The 15,269-nt window shown below is 51.1% G+C and overlaps 2 protein-coding genes and 1 non-coding gene across 4 annotated transcripts in view; all 3 read right to left on the minus strand.

Moving 5' to 3' along the window:
• Positions 1–567: 567 nt before the first annotated feature.
• On the minus strand, positions 568–6,065 carry RPL13 (ribosomal protein L13). The gene is made up of 6 exons (XM_009563218.2): positions 6,016–6,065; positions 5,643–5,758; positions 4,724–4,865; positions 3,002–3,175; positions 1,720–1,776; positions 568–767 (listed from the first exon to the last, which is right to left on the minus strand). Exons 2-6 carry the CDS (start codon positions 5,744–5,746, stop codon positions 609–611), a joined length of 636 nt encoding a protein of 211 aa, XP_009561513.2. The 5' UTR covers positions 5,747–5,758; positions 6,016–6,065; the 3' UTR covers positions 568–608.
• On the minus strand, positions 5,365–5,444 carry LOC128853546 (small nucleolar RNA MBII-202). Its single transcript, XR_008452153.1, has one exon. It is a non-coding gene; the product is annotated as a small nucleolar RNA MBII-202 (small nucleolar RNA).
• A 626-nt stretch (positions 6,066–6,691) lies between the features above and the next one.
• Positions 6,692–15,269, minus strand: part of SPG7 (SPG7 matrix AAA peptidase subunit, paraplegin) — a 35,413-nt gene continuing 26,835 nt past the window's right edge. The window contains exons 14-18 of one of the 2 annotated variants that reach the window (XM_054078497.1): positions 13,668–13,783; positions 11,942–12,098; positions 11,239–11,402; positions 10,126–10,203; positions 6,692–8,473 (exon numbers count right to left, since the gene is read on the minus strand). In XM_054078497.1, coding sequence (XP_053934472.1) covers positions 8,264–8,473; positions 10,126–10,203; positions 11,239–11,402; positions 11,942–12,098; positions 13,668–13,783 — 725 coding nt within the window. In that variant the 3' untranslated portion in view covers positions 6,692–8,263. The remainder of the gene's footprint in view (positions 8,474–10,125; positions 10,204–11,238; positions 11,403–11,941; positions 12,099–13,667; positions 13,784–15,269) is intronic. The other variant, XM_054078498.1, reaches the window with a different exon arrangement.

Below are 15,269 nucleotides of genomic sequence, written 5' to 3' on the forward strand. Positions count from 1 at the left end.
AAAGGTTTGAGTTGTAAGGGACCTCAAAGCCCATCCAGTTCCAGCCCCCCTGCCATGGGCACGGACACCTCCCACTGGATCAGATTGCTCAAAACCCCATCCAGCCTGGCTTTGAACACCTCCAGGGAGGGGGCAGCTAGTTTCCCTGGGCAACCTGTGCCAGGGCCTCATCAGATTTAACTCATTGCATCTGAAACGTCAGCACAGGAGACAGGTAAGTGGGAAGCAGAGCTTGCCAGGGAGCAGGTATCCCACAAAACCCCGATTAAGCAGCTTCTGCAGCCCCAGAGGCTGCCAGGCTGGGTCAAGGTCCAGCAAAGCTGCCATCACTCGAGACAAAGCCAAGAGGCCTCGCCCCAAGGAGCTGCACAGGCGTTTGTTTCACTTGCTTTCAGGGAAGTTTGCAGCTCTAATCCCGGTAAATAAGGCTTCCCACATTTCAACAGCAACTCCCCCAGCCCGCGTCCCTCCACGTACAGCAGCCCACGATCCACACACTGCTCAAATGCGGCAGCAGCACAGGGCAGCCCAGTCCTGCACATCCGCCCTACAAAGACAGCACACCCATGTTTCTACATTTTTTTATTGACAGTTCTAGAGAGAACAGTTCATTTCTTCTTCTCCACATCCTGCTCTGCTGCCTCTTTGGCGCGTTTTGCACGAATCCCAAAGAGCCGGGCGTTGGCCCGTGCCATACGCAGGCTGACAAAGGCCTTGAAGTTCTTCTCATCTTCCGAGATAACACGGGCCTTCTCCCGTTTGAAAACCTAGTGGGAGAGAGTGCCAGACAGTCAGGCTGCACATCAGAGGCTCCCAGAGGAGACCACATTTAAGGCTTAACGCAATTAGTCCAGTTACATTTTTGCCAGTAGCTCCAGGATGCCATTAAGCACAGAGCGTTTATGCCATCTACAGGCCTTGCCCTTATCGTCACTCCGCCAGGCACCTCATCTCAACTGGCTTCCAATTTGCGGGCACGCGTCAGCGCCAGACCAGAACATACCAGGGAAAAACAAGCGCATCGTGGAATCTGAGTCAGGTTTGTGGCGTGCTGTCAACAGCGCCTTTTGGAAACAGCAAGTGGTGACTACAGAACATGCCTAGGCTGTGGTGCTGCCAGCACCCCGACTCCCCAGACAGCAATCCATAAGCACCCCCAGTTTCACAGGGGTACGAAGTCCCTCAAGGGAACAAGTGACCCCAGAGCCCACAACACTGAGCACAAACTGGAGACGCTTCATGCACGCTTTAGCCTGAGCCCTCAGAGGAACTGTGCAATTTCGGACCAGAGCAGAGGTTCCTCCTCTGGAGAGTGAGCACAGCTCTGCTTCTCCACATGCCACTGAGAGGAGAAGGAGAATACAAATAGGATTATTCCCAGCCAACCCATCTTGACCTGGGTCCCTGACACTGCTGGCCTGGAATGCTTGTCTGGTCCAAAACCAGAGCTTGGAATGTAAGGGCTCCCTCCGCTGATCAGAAACTTAGTGGAACTCCACATAAGGAGCTCCTTGCAGTCTGCTCTGCAACACTGGGGAACCAAACAAACCAAAGGATTCTTTGCTGAAGAGGATGAGCTCAGCCTTCTCCTAGTTTTCTCTGACCAGGATGGGAAGTGCCTGGAGACAGCAACCCTTAACAGTAGGACAGCCACCAGAAAACCCTGCCCATAAAGCTTCAGTGTCCATTCTGTCACAGACTTCAATTAATTACACTTACATTCTTGATTGGCATAACCGGCCCGGTCAGCTGAGTCGCCAGCTTGAGTTCCTCAGCCTGCAGGAGAGGACAGAACAGTGTTTAGAATTTCTTGGGCAGCACCTGGGTTAAAAATGTGTCTCATGTGCAGGGACACAGCTTCTACACACTGTTAACTAATGATCCTGATGAGATTTAACATCAACCAGTAACCAATTCAGCATTTCAGCCACGCAGCTACAGGAGTGCTCGGCGCAGACGTGCCGCATCAACAACCCGCGTTTCGCCTGGCTATCGATCCACCCAGATCCGGCCACAGGAGCAGTGGCCCTTCAGTTCTGCCAGCTGGAAAAAACATCTACTGTGCCATATTTAGTTTGATACCCAGTGTATCCCTCAGCAATTCCTTCCAAGGCCAATTCCAGCCTCTTGTAAGAGTTGGGCATTGCACAAAGACATTGAAGTGTGATCTTAGATAACTGATTTCAAGTAAAGGAATTTGCTACTGTATTCCAGGCACAAGTATCTGTGCCGACTGATACAAAAGCTCTAGACCCTGTCTCCCTGTTCTGAAAGGCAGCCTGGGCTTAGTGGGCTCCGCAGACTGTGCTCTGGTTAAGTGGCTCAGAGCCAACGCTTTCCAGGAGACTGAGGACAGCTTCAACAGCCCACCTCATTCCGTGACTCGCGGCACCCCAAGGGAAGCGTGCATTTACCACAGAGGCAGAGCCAAGCACAGGTAAGGAAAGCCAACCACACTCTGGGTCTCGGTGAGACTTCATGGAAACCATTTTTCTATGCCAATAGCAACAACCTTCTCAGCACTGCTTTACACATGGCTTTTACTGACCTACTCTATTGAAAAGTTTGTCCTCGCCTTCCTCACTCTTTCCAGGTAGCTGTAACCACAGCAGAAGACAATTCCAGATGGACTTTTCAGCCATTCTGATAATTTGGCTTCATAAATTACAACTCAGATATTTGGACAACAACAAAAGCTACAGCAAAGAGAGCTCCCAGCCCTACAGCTGAGCTGCCACCCTTCAGCAGCACGGCAGTCCCTGGGGCAGAGGTCTGCACTAAGCGTGATCCTAATCCCAGAGACCCCTGCGGAAGGGGATTCCACCACGCCTGGCCTCGTGCCGGGTTCACTCGTTCCCTGTATACGTGCATGGGAACTACATGGCCCTCAGAGGAGGGCTGCTGCCACCAACGGTGACATTACGATGGACTGACAACCAAACCTCTGGAAATGTTACCAGGCACAGCCCCTGTGAAATGTTTCTATCAGCCAAGTACTTACAGAGCTGTCTCCCTTCTTGGGCATAGCTGGCTTCCTTGGGAAGAGGATGAGCTTGGAGCGGTACTCCTTCAGCCTCTGCACGTTGGCTTGTAGGGACTCAGTAGACTTGTTGCGTCGCCGGGGATCCACAGAGATTCCAATAGTCCGGGCAAACCTTTTGTTAATGCCAGCAAGCTGAAGAGAGAGCGCATGGTTTCAGCATTTGACAACTCCCAGCGCTCCCATGCTACTGCCGGGAGCCGCTCAGTCATCAGCCAGACAAAGGTTTGAGCGCAGTCATCACAGTCTACAGGGTCTGGAGGAAGGCTCAGCATCCAACTCAACATTGGTAGCACGAGGGTCTGGCACAATGGATCGACTACCCCACATGCAAAAGGAACCTCGGTGCCTGTATTCTAATGCCTAAAACGAGAGACTTCACAGGGCATAATTTTTGCAGGCTGAATTTCTCAGGAGAGAAAAGTGCACCCTCGAGTGATTGTGAGGGGACATTTGAACTCTCAAGAGACAAATTTACGAAGCCAGCACACGGACAACTCTGGTTCATCAGCTACTGGAAGCTCCATTAAAGAGTAATTTTTTGTAACCATCTTAAACATGAAATAACCTAATTTTCTGTTTAGAGATAAACATCTGGGTAACATTTTGTACTCCACCATTATCAAAAAATTAATGAAAAATAAGGTAATGAAGCATTTAGCATCCAGAAGAACAATTTTACTGCTTCAATACACTAATTTCACTGTTATAAATGTTTTAATTAGACAGTAAACAACGCACAAGAGGCGGCTGTGGATGCCAGCTGCCAGCAAGCACTGATGTTTGTTCCTGCCCACTGTGTGGAAACGCACAGGCAGGGGTTTCTGCAGCCCACCACAGCTAAGCCTTACCAGCCCATGGGCTCCACACACCTGGGGAGGTCACAGAACGGTTTCCTGAAGCAATGGAGGACACTCAACATTTCCCACAGACTTGAAATGTTTCTAAACCAACTCGTAGCTATGCAAAAAAAACCAGCCACAGCTACTCTGCGAGGCCACGCTAAACTGTTCCCTTTCCTGGCACAAGATCCCTTAATTCTCTCAGGAAGAAGTTGACCATGGTTCACTTGATCCAGCAAATGAATAGGTTCATGTTGGCTAAAATGTTCAGGATTAGCAGAAGGATCATAGAATCACGGAATAGTGAGTTGGAAGGGACCTTAAAGCCCGGTTCTAAGCCCCAGCCACAGGGAGGGACACCTCCCACTCGACCAGGTTGCTTAAAGGCCCATCCAACCTAGCCTTGAACACCTCCAGGGATGGGGCAACCACAACTTCTCTGGGCAACAAAGATGTTTCACAAAGAAACAAAAGATTTAAACGAAGTTGTTAGCCTCTCCCGCTCCCCAATAAGTTAGGGAGATGCAATTAAGGCTCTAGAAGAATCTCAATTTAACAGAATTCTGAGTGCCAACCCGGCCAGACAAACAGACATTTGCTTTTCAGAGCCACCTTTCGCTCTGACACACAGTCACACCCTACACCTCAGTCAGAGAAAAAGCGAGACAAGTATTTTCTGTGCTCCTACAGAGCCAGCAACACCAATGCCTCCCTGGCTAAGCCAGTGGCAGCAGACATCAACGCCGTGTCACCCGTGTGCTGTCCACACGCAGACTAACAGGACAACAAAGCTCAGATCCTAGGTTTATTTGATGGGTTGGGATCAGCTCTCTGTACTTACTTTAAGCTCTTCTAGGCTGAAGCCTCTACCAGCACGAACTTTTTTGTGGTATCTGATTGTAGGGCACCTCACTATCGGCCGGATGGGCCCAGCCACTGGACGGGGAGCGATGCGGCGAGCCTTCGCCTGGCGGGCCTTCCTCCTGGAACACCGAAAGGGAGAGCAATCAGGAATTTCTGCCAGATGTGCCACTCCTACGCTGTCAGAAACTTTATAGCAGCTTTCAGTACTGAAAGGGTACAGGAAAGCTGAAAAGGGGCTCTTTAACAGGGATTGCAGGGATAGGACCATGCAGAACGGTTTGAAGCTGAAAGTAGAGATTTAGATTAAAAATTAAGAAGAATGTTTTCCTGTGAGGTGGGGAGGCACTGGCACATGTTGCCCAGAGAATTTGTGGATGCCCCATCCCTAGAGATGTTCAAGGCCAGGTCGGATAGGGCTTCGAGTATCCTGATCTAGTAAGAGGTGTCCCTGCCCATGGCAGGGGGCTGAAATTGTATGGCCTTAAGGGTCTCTTTCAACCCAAACGATTTTACACTTCTATAGCTTCCCTTGCTGGGACACATCTGCCGCGTAGAAATCTCTCCGAAACAAACCCCAATACTGGCCTAGCAGCTCTGACAGGCGATACCTGCTTCTCCAGAACAGCCACAGTCATCAGAGATACCAGGGTTCAAGGGAATCATCAAGGCGGTACAGCGATTCCGGAGATTTCTCATCACTTGACTGCAACTGGAACGGTCTCACCCTGAGCAGAAACTCCCCTCGCCCCGCTGCGATCCCCACCTTTCACACATAAAGCATAGGGAAGAGCTGAAAACAGCGCCGCGGTGCAGCAGCCTGAGAGGGCGGGCAACGTCCCCGTCCAACGCCGGTGCTGCAGCCCCGGCGACAGCGAAGCCGGGCGGCGGGCACTCACCTGCGGATCTTGCGGGCGGGCTGGTTGAACCACGTTGCCACTCGCCGCTGCCAGTCCTTGTGGAAGTGGGGCTTCAGGATCATCCCATTGCGGCTGGGCGCCATGGCTGCTGCGGCCTAAGGACGGGGGCAGAGGTAAAGGCGGGCACGCCGGAGCACCGGGTCCGCTTCACCCCCTACCCGCCCCGCTACCCCCGGGGCCCCGAGTCAGGCCCATCCCTAGGGCCTCCGGCCTGCAGCCCCGGCTCAGAACCATCCCTCGGCCCCAACGCCCCCACGCGGGGCTCCGAGAGACCCCTGCCGGCCCCGGGCCCAGCCCCCGCGGGCGGATGGCGGCGGATGGCGCCCCGCGGCCCCGGCAGCGCCGCACTTACCTCCCGCCACGGCAAATGGCCGACCGGAAAAGGAAGCGGCTGCCAGGCGCACGCCGGAAGTGCGGCAGTGGCGGCCAATGGGCAGCGCCGCGGGAACCGCCTAGTGAGGGCAGGGAGCCGGAAGCGCCTGGCGGAGGCTTCACCGCGCCCGCAACAAAGATGGCGGCGGCTTAAAGGGGCCACACGAGGCCAGGCGAGGGGAGCCCCGGGCCGGGTGGGACCCCGCTACCGGCACCCTCGCAGCGCCTGCCTGGCCACGAGCGGCTGCCTCTCCGCACGGCGCTGCCCCGGCCTCTCCTGCACCCCCGTTGCTCCCTCCTGTGCCCCAGATGCCCTCCCCTCTCCTGCACCTCAGCTGCCAACTTCCCTCCCTTCTTCCTCAATCCCAGTTGCCCCCTTCCCTCCCCTCTCCCGCGCCCCAGCTGCCCCTTCTCTCCCCTCTCCTGCGCCCCAGCTGCCCTCCCTTCTCCCCTACCCTCTCCCACACCCCAGTGCCTCCATCCAGGCCCAGCAGGATGAGATGACATGGAGCAGGGGTTACACCATTCCAGAGGATTCCCGGCTCCCCTCCACACCCACACCCCAGCCCAGGGCTCTGCCACCGGCACAGTCCCCAGTTTGGGGTGGGCAGCAGCAGCACTTTTGGTGGGGCAGGAGGGATCGGGTACACTACGCACCTTGGGCGAGCCTGGATGCTCCAGCAGCAGGAGGCAATGGCACAGCCATGCCCACTACACCTTGGAAGCCACGGAGGAGCCTGCACTGTCCTGTCTGTCCCAGCATAGCACCGTCACAGAACTGAATCCTTCCAGCAAAGGGTTTGTTCAGGAAGCTCCGAACAGCTATGACTTAAAAAATGAGACCAAAGAATGCTTAAAACCTTATTTTCTGCTGGAAAAGTGAATTCAAAGAACAAACTTGTGAAGAAACAAACACATCTGGGAGAAAAAAAATACAGGCAGTAACATCCCAACACAGAAAACCAATTCTGACCCTGAAAGCATGGGAAATTGCCCCCCACCACAAGGACGACAACCAGCATGGAGACACTGCAGGCAGCTCTGTGTCAGGACAGGGCAGAGGTCACCTTGCAGGACACCCTCCTCCCCAGGGAAAGGGAAAACGAAAAGCTCTGCTCAGCTCCAGCCTGACTCTGTGGGCAGGAGCCCGGGGACTGTAATTGCAGCTTGAGGGCTGGGAGTTGAAACTGTGAGAAACTGGGCTTGGGCTGGGGTCTTTCAGGTCACAAACAATCCCCACGGAATAACTCAAGACAATACTCTTTCCTAAAGTATTAACCCAGCCAGAGCACACCAGGCACCAGCGTGGTTTTAATGCGCTCTCTGATGAATGATAGCCAACCACGTCATCACAGCTTGTTCTGTAAGAGCCATGAGGACGGAGCTGGAGAACTGCTGGCTTTTTAGCGAGGCTTCTCAGTGAATACACCTCGAGCTCCTGACAGCACCAATCCAGCAGTGCCGCTGGACACTGCCCACTGCGTAACTCAGAATCACTCTGCAGCACTGGTTTCGAACGCCATGCTGTGGGGTTCTGCTGGCTTCCACACACACAGGTTTTCTGCAATCTTTGCTTGCAAGATGCTAGTGATGAAAACTGAATATAAGTTATTGGCCAGGGAGAGGAAAGCCCTGTCCTGTAAACTCCATAGCTATAACAAGCTTCTGTGTGCCAACACACAAATCCACATGCTGACATATTCTACAAACACAGCAGCACATTACGGGCAGTTTATTCTAGTGACACCTGTTTTTCTATTTCTTTTTTATGTTCAGTAGCAGAGGCAATCAAAATTTACAGCAGAGTTGCACAAGATCTACAGCAGTTCAGCCAGCTCGGAGTCTTGCAGGGGTTTCACTCTACTGACCATTCCCACACTGAAGGGAATGGTCCCACACTCCTGCCATGTCACACAGCACAGCGAAAGGTGGCTTACAAGGACTCCACAGGCTCTTTCACCCCTAAGAACAGGTACACCGCTCCTGTGCATGAGAAATCTTTCCAGTGGATTAGATTTACCCAACTCCTAATCACTACTACCCTGCTGAGAATCAATTTCAAAATCCTAAGGAGTTCTCCTTCCTGCAGGGAAAAGCTTGTTAAAAGAGCCATTGTAGCCGTCATTTAATTTTTGGGAACAGCAGCACAAAGACTCCCTGTTCGGTTATCTTTGATTCTGCCCAAAAGAAGCCTCCAAAGTCCTCCCGTTCCACATCAGGAGTGGGCTTCATACTGGTCTCAGGCGTGGTTCCTCCTCCTCCTCATGGTTTGGTGGCTGCTGGGGCATTTCTTCATCTCTTGTGTCTTGCTTGTCTCTCTCTGCTTGAAGCCAGCTCTGAGGAGCTATCATTTTCTTCGGCCCATAGGGTGGAGGCCCAATCAAAGCTTCAATGTCATCATAATTTATCACTTCTTTCTCCAGGAGGGCGTTAGACAGCTAGAAAGAGTAAATAAAGCATAATGAGGCGCAGGGGGTGGCAAACAGCCTCTCTGAACTGATCTGAACTGAACTTTCCCTGCCACCTCAACTCTGATCTCCACATCTGGACCCAGCCCCTGGAATGGGGCGACCCCAAAGCCTGGTGGAGCAGATACAAAGTTCCCCAGGCTGCTGGCACCTTTCACGAGAGTGTTTTTGGCCAGGAATACACTGGAGGTGACAAAGCATGCTCTAGGGAATGACTTGGCAAGTCAGAAGTCCAGAAACAATTAGAGAAGTGCCCTTCCTGCCACTGTCACTGCACCTGTGGCCCTGTCTGTCTAAGATATAGAAGTAGCAACAAATGAGACCCCAGCCAGAGCTGCTCGCCTCTCCCTGCATACACAGTGATAACAAAGAGCTGCCTGTTCCTGCCAGCACAGGTCATCAGGAGTTCCTCTGGAGGAAAGCTGCATCCTCTGCCAGCAGAAGGGCCGCACTTGAGCAGCAGGAGGCTGCCAAACGCGGAACTGCTCAGTTCTGCTGACAAGATGCGACACACTGGCCTGGCAACCTAAACACACACTCCGTAGGTACTCTGGCTTAACTTAAAAGTTCTTCTGTGATGAGCCTCTAACAAATATCTGACTGCTGTTAAATGCAAGCATCAGAACAGAGGAGGGCTGCAGAGAGGAGACCTCCTAACAACGCCTGCCTTCAGAGCGCTCCCAGGGCTCCGTGACGTGGACAGGGCTGCAATACAGCCAACAGCAGGATGTCCAAACAAGCAAGCTCCAGCCACTTTACTACACACAGGAGGCCTGCAGTTGCATGGCTGAAGGGTCTTTTGTTGTTGTTGTTTGTTTAAAATGAAGATTTAAGGAAAAGGATTGCTTTATTTGCAAAGTATGCACAACTGAGTTGAATCCTGGTCACTTTGGATGTTATGGACCAGACTTCTGAAGGACATATCGAGGAGGTGCTACGAGCCAAGCATGGCTCAGTGAGGAGCAATGGGCACAGATCTCCTGGCAGAGGAGGGGATGCACCAAGGTGACTAGGGGACTGTCAGGACACAAAGAGGAGGAGGCAAAGCTCTACCTTGCAAACGGGACTCTCTGGTACATCAAGTATCAAGGAGCTGGCAGGTGAAAACTATCTGGAGTCACCAGAAAGCACTAACCAGCACCAGCCAGGACGACAGGTCCCATATTGTCCCAAAGCAGCCAGAAACTGCCCTGTACATCTTCAGGACCTGGAAGGATGAGCTGTTCCTGCCTTTGCAGGCTTTGCAATACCAGTCACTTTCTGCTCTCCAGGAAGTTACACTGTCAAGAGGCAACCAGAGGAGTGCAGGTGAGGGTCACACATTGCGGCTTTAATCATTTCCATAGAGCACTCCTCCTCCTCTGCCCTGCAAATGCCAATTGGTGCCAGCAGGCAGACGACTCACTGCTGGAAGAGGCACCCATCATTCCTCCCTGTGCCTGCTCCTCATCTGGGGGAAACGCTGTGACCAGCCACTTGTTCACAAAGTGAGCCCCAGCACACCACAAGACTTCCTAGGACCACAGAGGCATTGCAACAGCCAAGCTACAGAGCAGAGTAGGCAGCAAGGCAAAACACAGCAGTTAAAATGAAAACCCAAACCTCACACATTTCCAACTTACTGTTTGCAGCTTGTCCCGGTTCTCCAATAAGAGTTTTTCTGTGCGCCGGTAAGCCTGAGCCACCAGGACTTTTGCTTCCTAGAAGATAGTAACAAGAAGAAAGATTTGAAGCGCAGGTGGCAACAAACACAACATGTGGATAAACAAGGAGAGCACCGAGGGATGGAATCTAAAAACTGAGCCAGGCAGAAAGTGGTTCCCATCAAGAGAAAATAAGATAAATGGTTTGGAAACGAGCCAAAGGAGCGCTCACGATAAAGAACAGCAAACGCCTGCACAAGCCCCAGCTGATGGGAAATACGGTCTAATTAAGGAGGCTGTCCGGTAGCAAAAGATGCAGCTCAGCACAAACCCCAGGGAAGCACCACCACAGTGCTTCTGAAGCAGTTTTTTTTTCATTGCCAGATATTTGACTTTTCAGTTCAGGGCACGTTTTTTTGCAGCAATGAAGCCAAATTTCCTGTCAAAACAGGCTAACGTTTTTCAGTCAGTCTGAACCATCGTTTCAGTTAGGGCAGCCTCTATGATCTAGGAAGTGGAGACATTTCAATTGTGCAACTGAGACTGCTAAGACACAGGTTTCTTGTAATCTAAGCATGTGTCGCTATGCTTCGATATACATGGGACTCCTGAGAGCCTGGGGAGACTTCATGCAACAAAATCTTTCCTTTGCCAGGTGTTTGTTCACAGTTCCACAACACCCCAGATTCCCCAGATTATTCCTTCTTTCCCCGCAAAGCATTTTTTCCAAAAAATCACAATTGCACTCCTGTTTCCCAGAAGCTCACCAGGGTCTTGTCCACACTGGAATCAGGACTGCAGTTTTCACAGTTTTATGCATTGCAGCATATTTCACAGCCACTCACTGCAGCTCTGGGCAGTACAGTGCTACCAGGCTGAACTTACAGCTGTACGTGGTTTTGCCTGTTCTTAGTGCCTCACTGCACAGTCCTAATGCCTGTTCTGTTGTAGTGTAAGTGCTCAGCTGTTAAAATTTCCTACTTAAGGGCTAACAGAAAAATGCAAATAGTTTGGGTCAGGTTACTTGCATTTTTTTCCTAAAGTGCAGAAGGTAAAGAACAAATGGGAATGTGTAACCAAGGGTGGCCTTACATGGTCCATCATCTGCTGAAGTCCCTGGCTGAAAGGGCGCCGACCAATTCCAGCTGTACTCTCCAGGTCTGGGAAAGAGAGCTGGCCAATGCTGGGCACCATCCCATACTGCTTCACCATGGAGTAGGCTATCTTGGTCACCTTCTTCAGGTCATCCTGTGCTCCTGGGCAAGAGAGAGATGCAATGCTTACTAGCTCTGAGCTGAGTGCAAGAGGAGCACATCCTGCACTAACATGCACTCCACCAGTTGAGAGATCAGTCTTCCCAGGGGCCGGTGGAGGCGAACACTCCACCAGCTGATGGACCCTTCTACACGTGGTGCAGGACCTGTGCACGACAGCGAGCACATCTACTGGCACCTAGCTTACACAGAGTGCCTATCTGCTGCCGCCCGCTGCTATCCCATTTGGATATAACAAGTTGGAAACACGGCACATAAAGCTCTAAGCCCTCCCATGAGCAGTGTCTCACTCGGTAATTGCCTCTGCAGCCTTAGGCTTTGTAACAAGTTTACAACAACACGGCGATAACCAACAACGAAAGACCTCCGTGCTCTTAAATGCAAGCCCAAGATCAGAACATGTGCTTTGACATTTCTTCTTCCCAGCATGGGAAACCTCTACTGCTCAGACTGCCAAGTGCAGAAGTTCAGGCTCACTAGGCACAGCCTCACCCTGCCCGTGCCAGGGTCTAGCTCCTCACCTGTAGTGACCCTGTTGAAGGTGATGGCCTCGGCCACTCTGCCCCCCAGCGCCATACACATCCTCTCCAGCAGCTGTTCCTTGGTGAAGAGGTACTGCTCTCTCGGAAGGATCTGAGCGAAGCCGAGAGCTGCGTTTGTTCGAGGGGCTATGGAAACCTGCAACACAGAGCAGCTCCCTCAGTTCAGGGAACAAAAGAGCTCCCATCTACAGCAGCAGAGAGAGAACAGGGGGTGGTCTGCATTCCCAGCGACATTTGCTGAAAGCTATGGGGCTGGCTGACCTACAGAGACACAGCCAAGAACAGCAGTGTGCCACCAGTCCCGTCCCGAAGGCTCCGCCTTCACAGCTGCAGACATACGCTTTCTGCTTAAGAAATGAAAAGGACATTGTCCTTAACACCAGTGAAATTCTGACACTTAGGAGCTGCTTTGGAAGGTATAAACCAGAGTTCACTTTACTGTGTTCCAGACTCACTGAGATACCTGGAGAAAGACAGGGTACCCTCAGAAAAATAAGAGCCATTTCTTCCACACTAGATTAGAGTAATTAACAACAGTTCAATTCATACAATAGGTCATTCATAGTAAATTTGCTGCTGGTGGTGAGCCAAGGAGCTGTCGCCCCTGTCATTTCCACTGCCCACCTCCCCCCAGTGTCAAAGCTTTTTGAGAAATGCATCAGAGAACACATCCCGGGGTGCAAAGCCCTCCAAAAGAAGGGCCTCAGGCAGACAGACTCCCAAGCATGCCAATCTGAAAAACACATCTATCAGTATTCGGTGCAGTTCCTGCAATGGCAGCTTCAGTGGCTCCAACACGCTGGCAAGCCAGGGCAGGGAAAGGGATCACACATGCACGCATGCACACACAGGACAGCGCTCTGTGCCTGGAGGAGGTGCATGAATCGAGCACCAGCAGCAGCATCGGGGCACTCAGTTGCTCCAAACAGCTTTACAGTTGGCTTCTAAGTGCAAAGCTTCTCCTGCAGCTGGTTAATCAGCTTTGCACCATCACTGTCAGCAATGGAGCCTAATGGATTTCTCTACAGTGTATTTACTGCAGTATTCCCACCTCCACACTCATAGAGGTCAGGGTAACCCAGCAAGATTTAACACAAGTATTGCCAAATAATCATTAAGGTTGGAAAAGACCTCTAAGGTCATCCAGTCCAACTGTCAGCCCAACCCCATTGTGCCTGCTAAACCATGGTCCCAGGTGCCATGTCTGCATGTTTTCTGAAAACCCCCAAGGATGGAGACTCCACCAGTGCCCTGGGCAGCCTGTGCTAATGCTTCACCAATCTTTCAGCAAAGAAATTCTTCCTAATATCCAGTCTAAACCTCCCCTGGTGCAACTTGAGGCCATTTTCTCTTGTCCTATCGTTTGCCACTTGAAGAGATCAATGCCCACCTTGCTAAAACCTCCTTTCAGGGAGCTGTAGAGAGCGATGAGGTCTCCCCTCAGCCTTCTCTTCTCTAGCCTAAATAGCCCAAATTCTCTCAGCTGCTCCCAGAACCCCTGGGCTCCAGACCCTTCCCCAGACACACTCCAGCCCCTCAATGTCCTTCTTGTAGTGAAGGGCCCAAAACTGAACACAGGATTTGGGGTGCAGCCTCACCAGTGCTGACAATTCACAATCAATGTGTCTCAGAGAGGAGAACCCCAAAGGACTCTCTTCCCACCAAGTGACAGGCTTCATTATGCAACAGCCAGTAGTGGAGTTACCTTCATCACCGCCTCGGTGTGCTCCAGCAGCCAGCCAACCAGCGCGTGACCCGATTCGTGAAATGCCACAACCTTCCTCTCTTCTGGTGACAAGATCTGACTTCTTTTGGCAGTGCCTACAGGAACACAGGCAAGGATTTGGTAAGATAGCTGGCAATAGGTGTAAGCAGGGATGCAAAACCTCGTGCAGCTAAGTGCACAAGCTAGCACGGCCTGTGGCTGAATAGCCACCAAGCTTCATATTGCACCTCATCTAGTGGGAGGCAGTAAAAAGCCCTTTGATTGCACGCTGTGGAAGAGGTGCTGCATGCTTGGATTGCTTGGAAACACTGGCAGAAACTTCTCCTTTCTCCTCCTTACAACAGACTTAATCATTAGACAAATAATTTAACATTTGATTAGATCACAGCCCTAGAATGCAGAGCTCTGTTCTGTTCCCCGCTCTGCCAAAGCCCTGTTACGCTACATCTCTGTCCAGGGACAGATCTGCAAGCAGTTAGGCTACTATGTGGAAAAAAAAACCCAAAACAATAAAGCCCAAACCAGAGACCAGCGAGGGTATCACACGGGGTTTGCTGTACTGTCTTTCAGTCCCTTAGGCAGAAGATGAGAGAAGCAAGATGTTGCATTATATATGAGAAGGGGCCTGGCTGAGATTCTTGTACATTAGGAGCGCTCGAATCAACAAAAGACCAAGAGTATACACAAAAGTCTTTCTTCAGACCCTGGAAATGGCTCTGATTACACATGGCATGCTCCGTATGACCTATTCCAAGGCTTCTCAGAACTAGCAAGTTAAACCATAACTCACACTTAGTACTTCCTCCAAAAAGGTGATTTTTGGAAGTGTCTATTTTCCGACCCAGTAGCCCATAACGCATAGTAAGTCAAATTAGGATTTAGGGGAAAAAAAAAGCAGCTGAATGGAAGTAAAACTTGTAGCATGTAGAAAACATGTTAACTACAGATCACTCTGCATATCAAGCACTCATTATAGCTCTGTGTGTTGAACGCAAAAGGTACCAGTACTTTAAAGCCTATGTCTCCGCACAGGACCAGGAGCAGCAGGGGGTAAGGCAGGCAGTCAAGAACAGCATTACACTAAGCTTGCTTGATGTCTTGGAAAACAACGCTCTATTAACATTAATTTTTAAACAAAGTCAAGAGCTTTATTAAACAAGGAAACAGCAAAATTAGCGTGGCAGATCTCGTAAAATTACAGCTCAGGGACCCTGGAAACCACTGTGCCCCACCAGGCATGATAGTGATGGAAGAGCAGACTAAATGCAACAGCCTTGATTTTCATCAGGCAGTGCCTTACCCTGCGTTCAGCAGCGTGTGTGCATGTGCCTGTATGCTTCTTTCTGCAGAAAGATGTGTGTGTATATATATACACACACTATAAATATATACATATACACACGCGCGCACACACACACACATTTAAATTCTGGAAGCATTCATCTGTCAGCCCACTAAGGATGGAGGGACTGTATTCTTCACGATAGCACACAGTGTGCCTACAATGATTATTTCTTTTCCTAAATAAAGCAATCCCCAGGCAGGAAAGTTCTCTGAAGGCCTGTACTTATCACGTCTATG

This window comes from Cuculus canorus, chromosome 13 (genome assembly GCF_017976375.1).
Source record: "Cuculus canorus isolate bCucCan1 chromosome 13, bCucCan1.pri, whole genome shotgun sequence".
Classification (NCBI taxonomy): Eukaryota; Metazoa; Chordata; class Aves; order Cuculiformes; family Cuculidae; genus Cuculus; species Cuculus canorus.

Excerpts from the sequence above, each read along its gene's own strand:
- RPL13 (XM_009563218.2), bottom strand. The coding sequence starts at position 5,746 with ATGGCGCCCAGCCGCAATGGGATGATCCTGAAGCCCCACTTCCACAAG. Across the intron at positions 4,866-5,642 it reads CCCGCCCGCAAGATCCGCAG|GAGGAAGGCCCGCCAGGCGA; the intron begins GTGAGTGCCCGC and ends TCGGTGTTCCAG. Across the intron at positions 3,176-4,723 it reads TCAGCCTAGAAGAGCTTAAA|CTTGCTGGCATTAACAAAAG; the intron begins GTAAGTACAGAG and ends CTCTCTCTTCAG.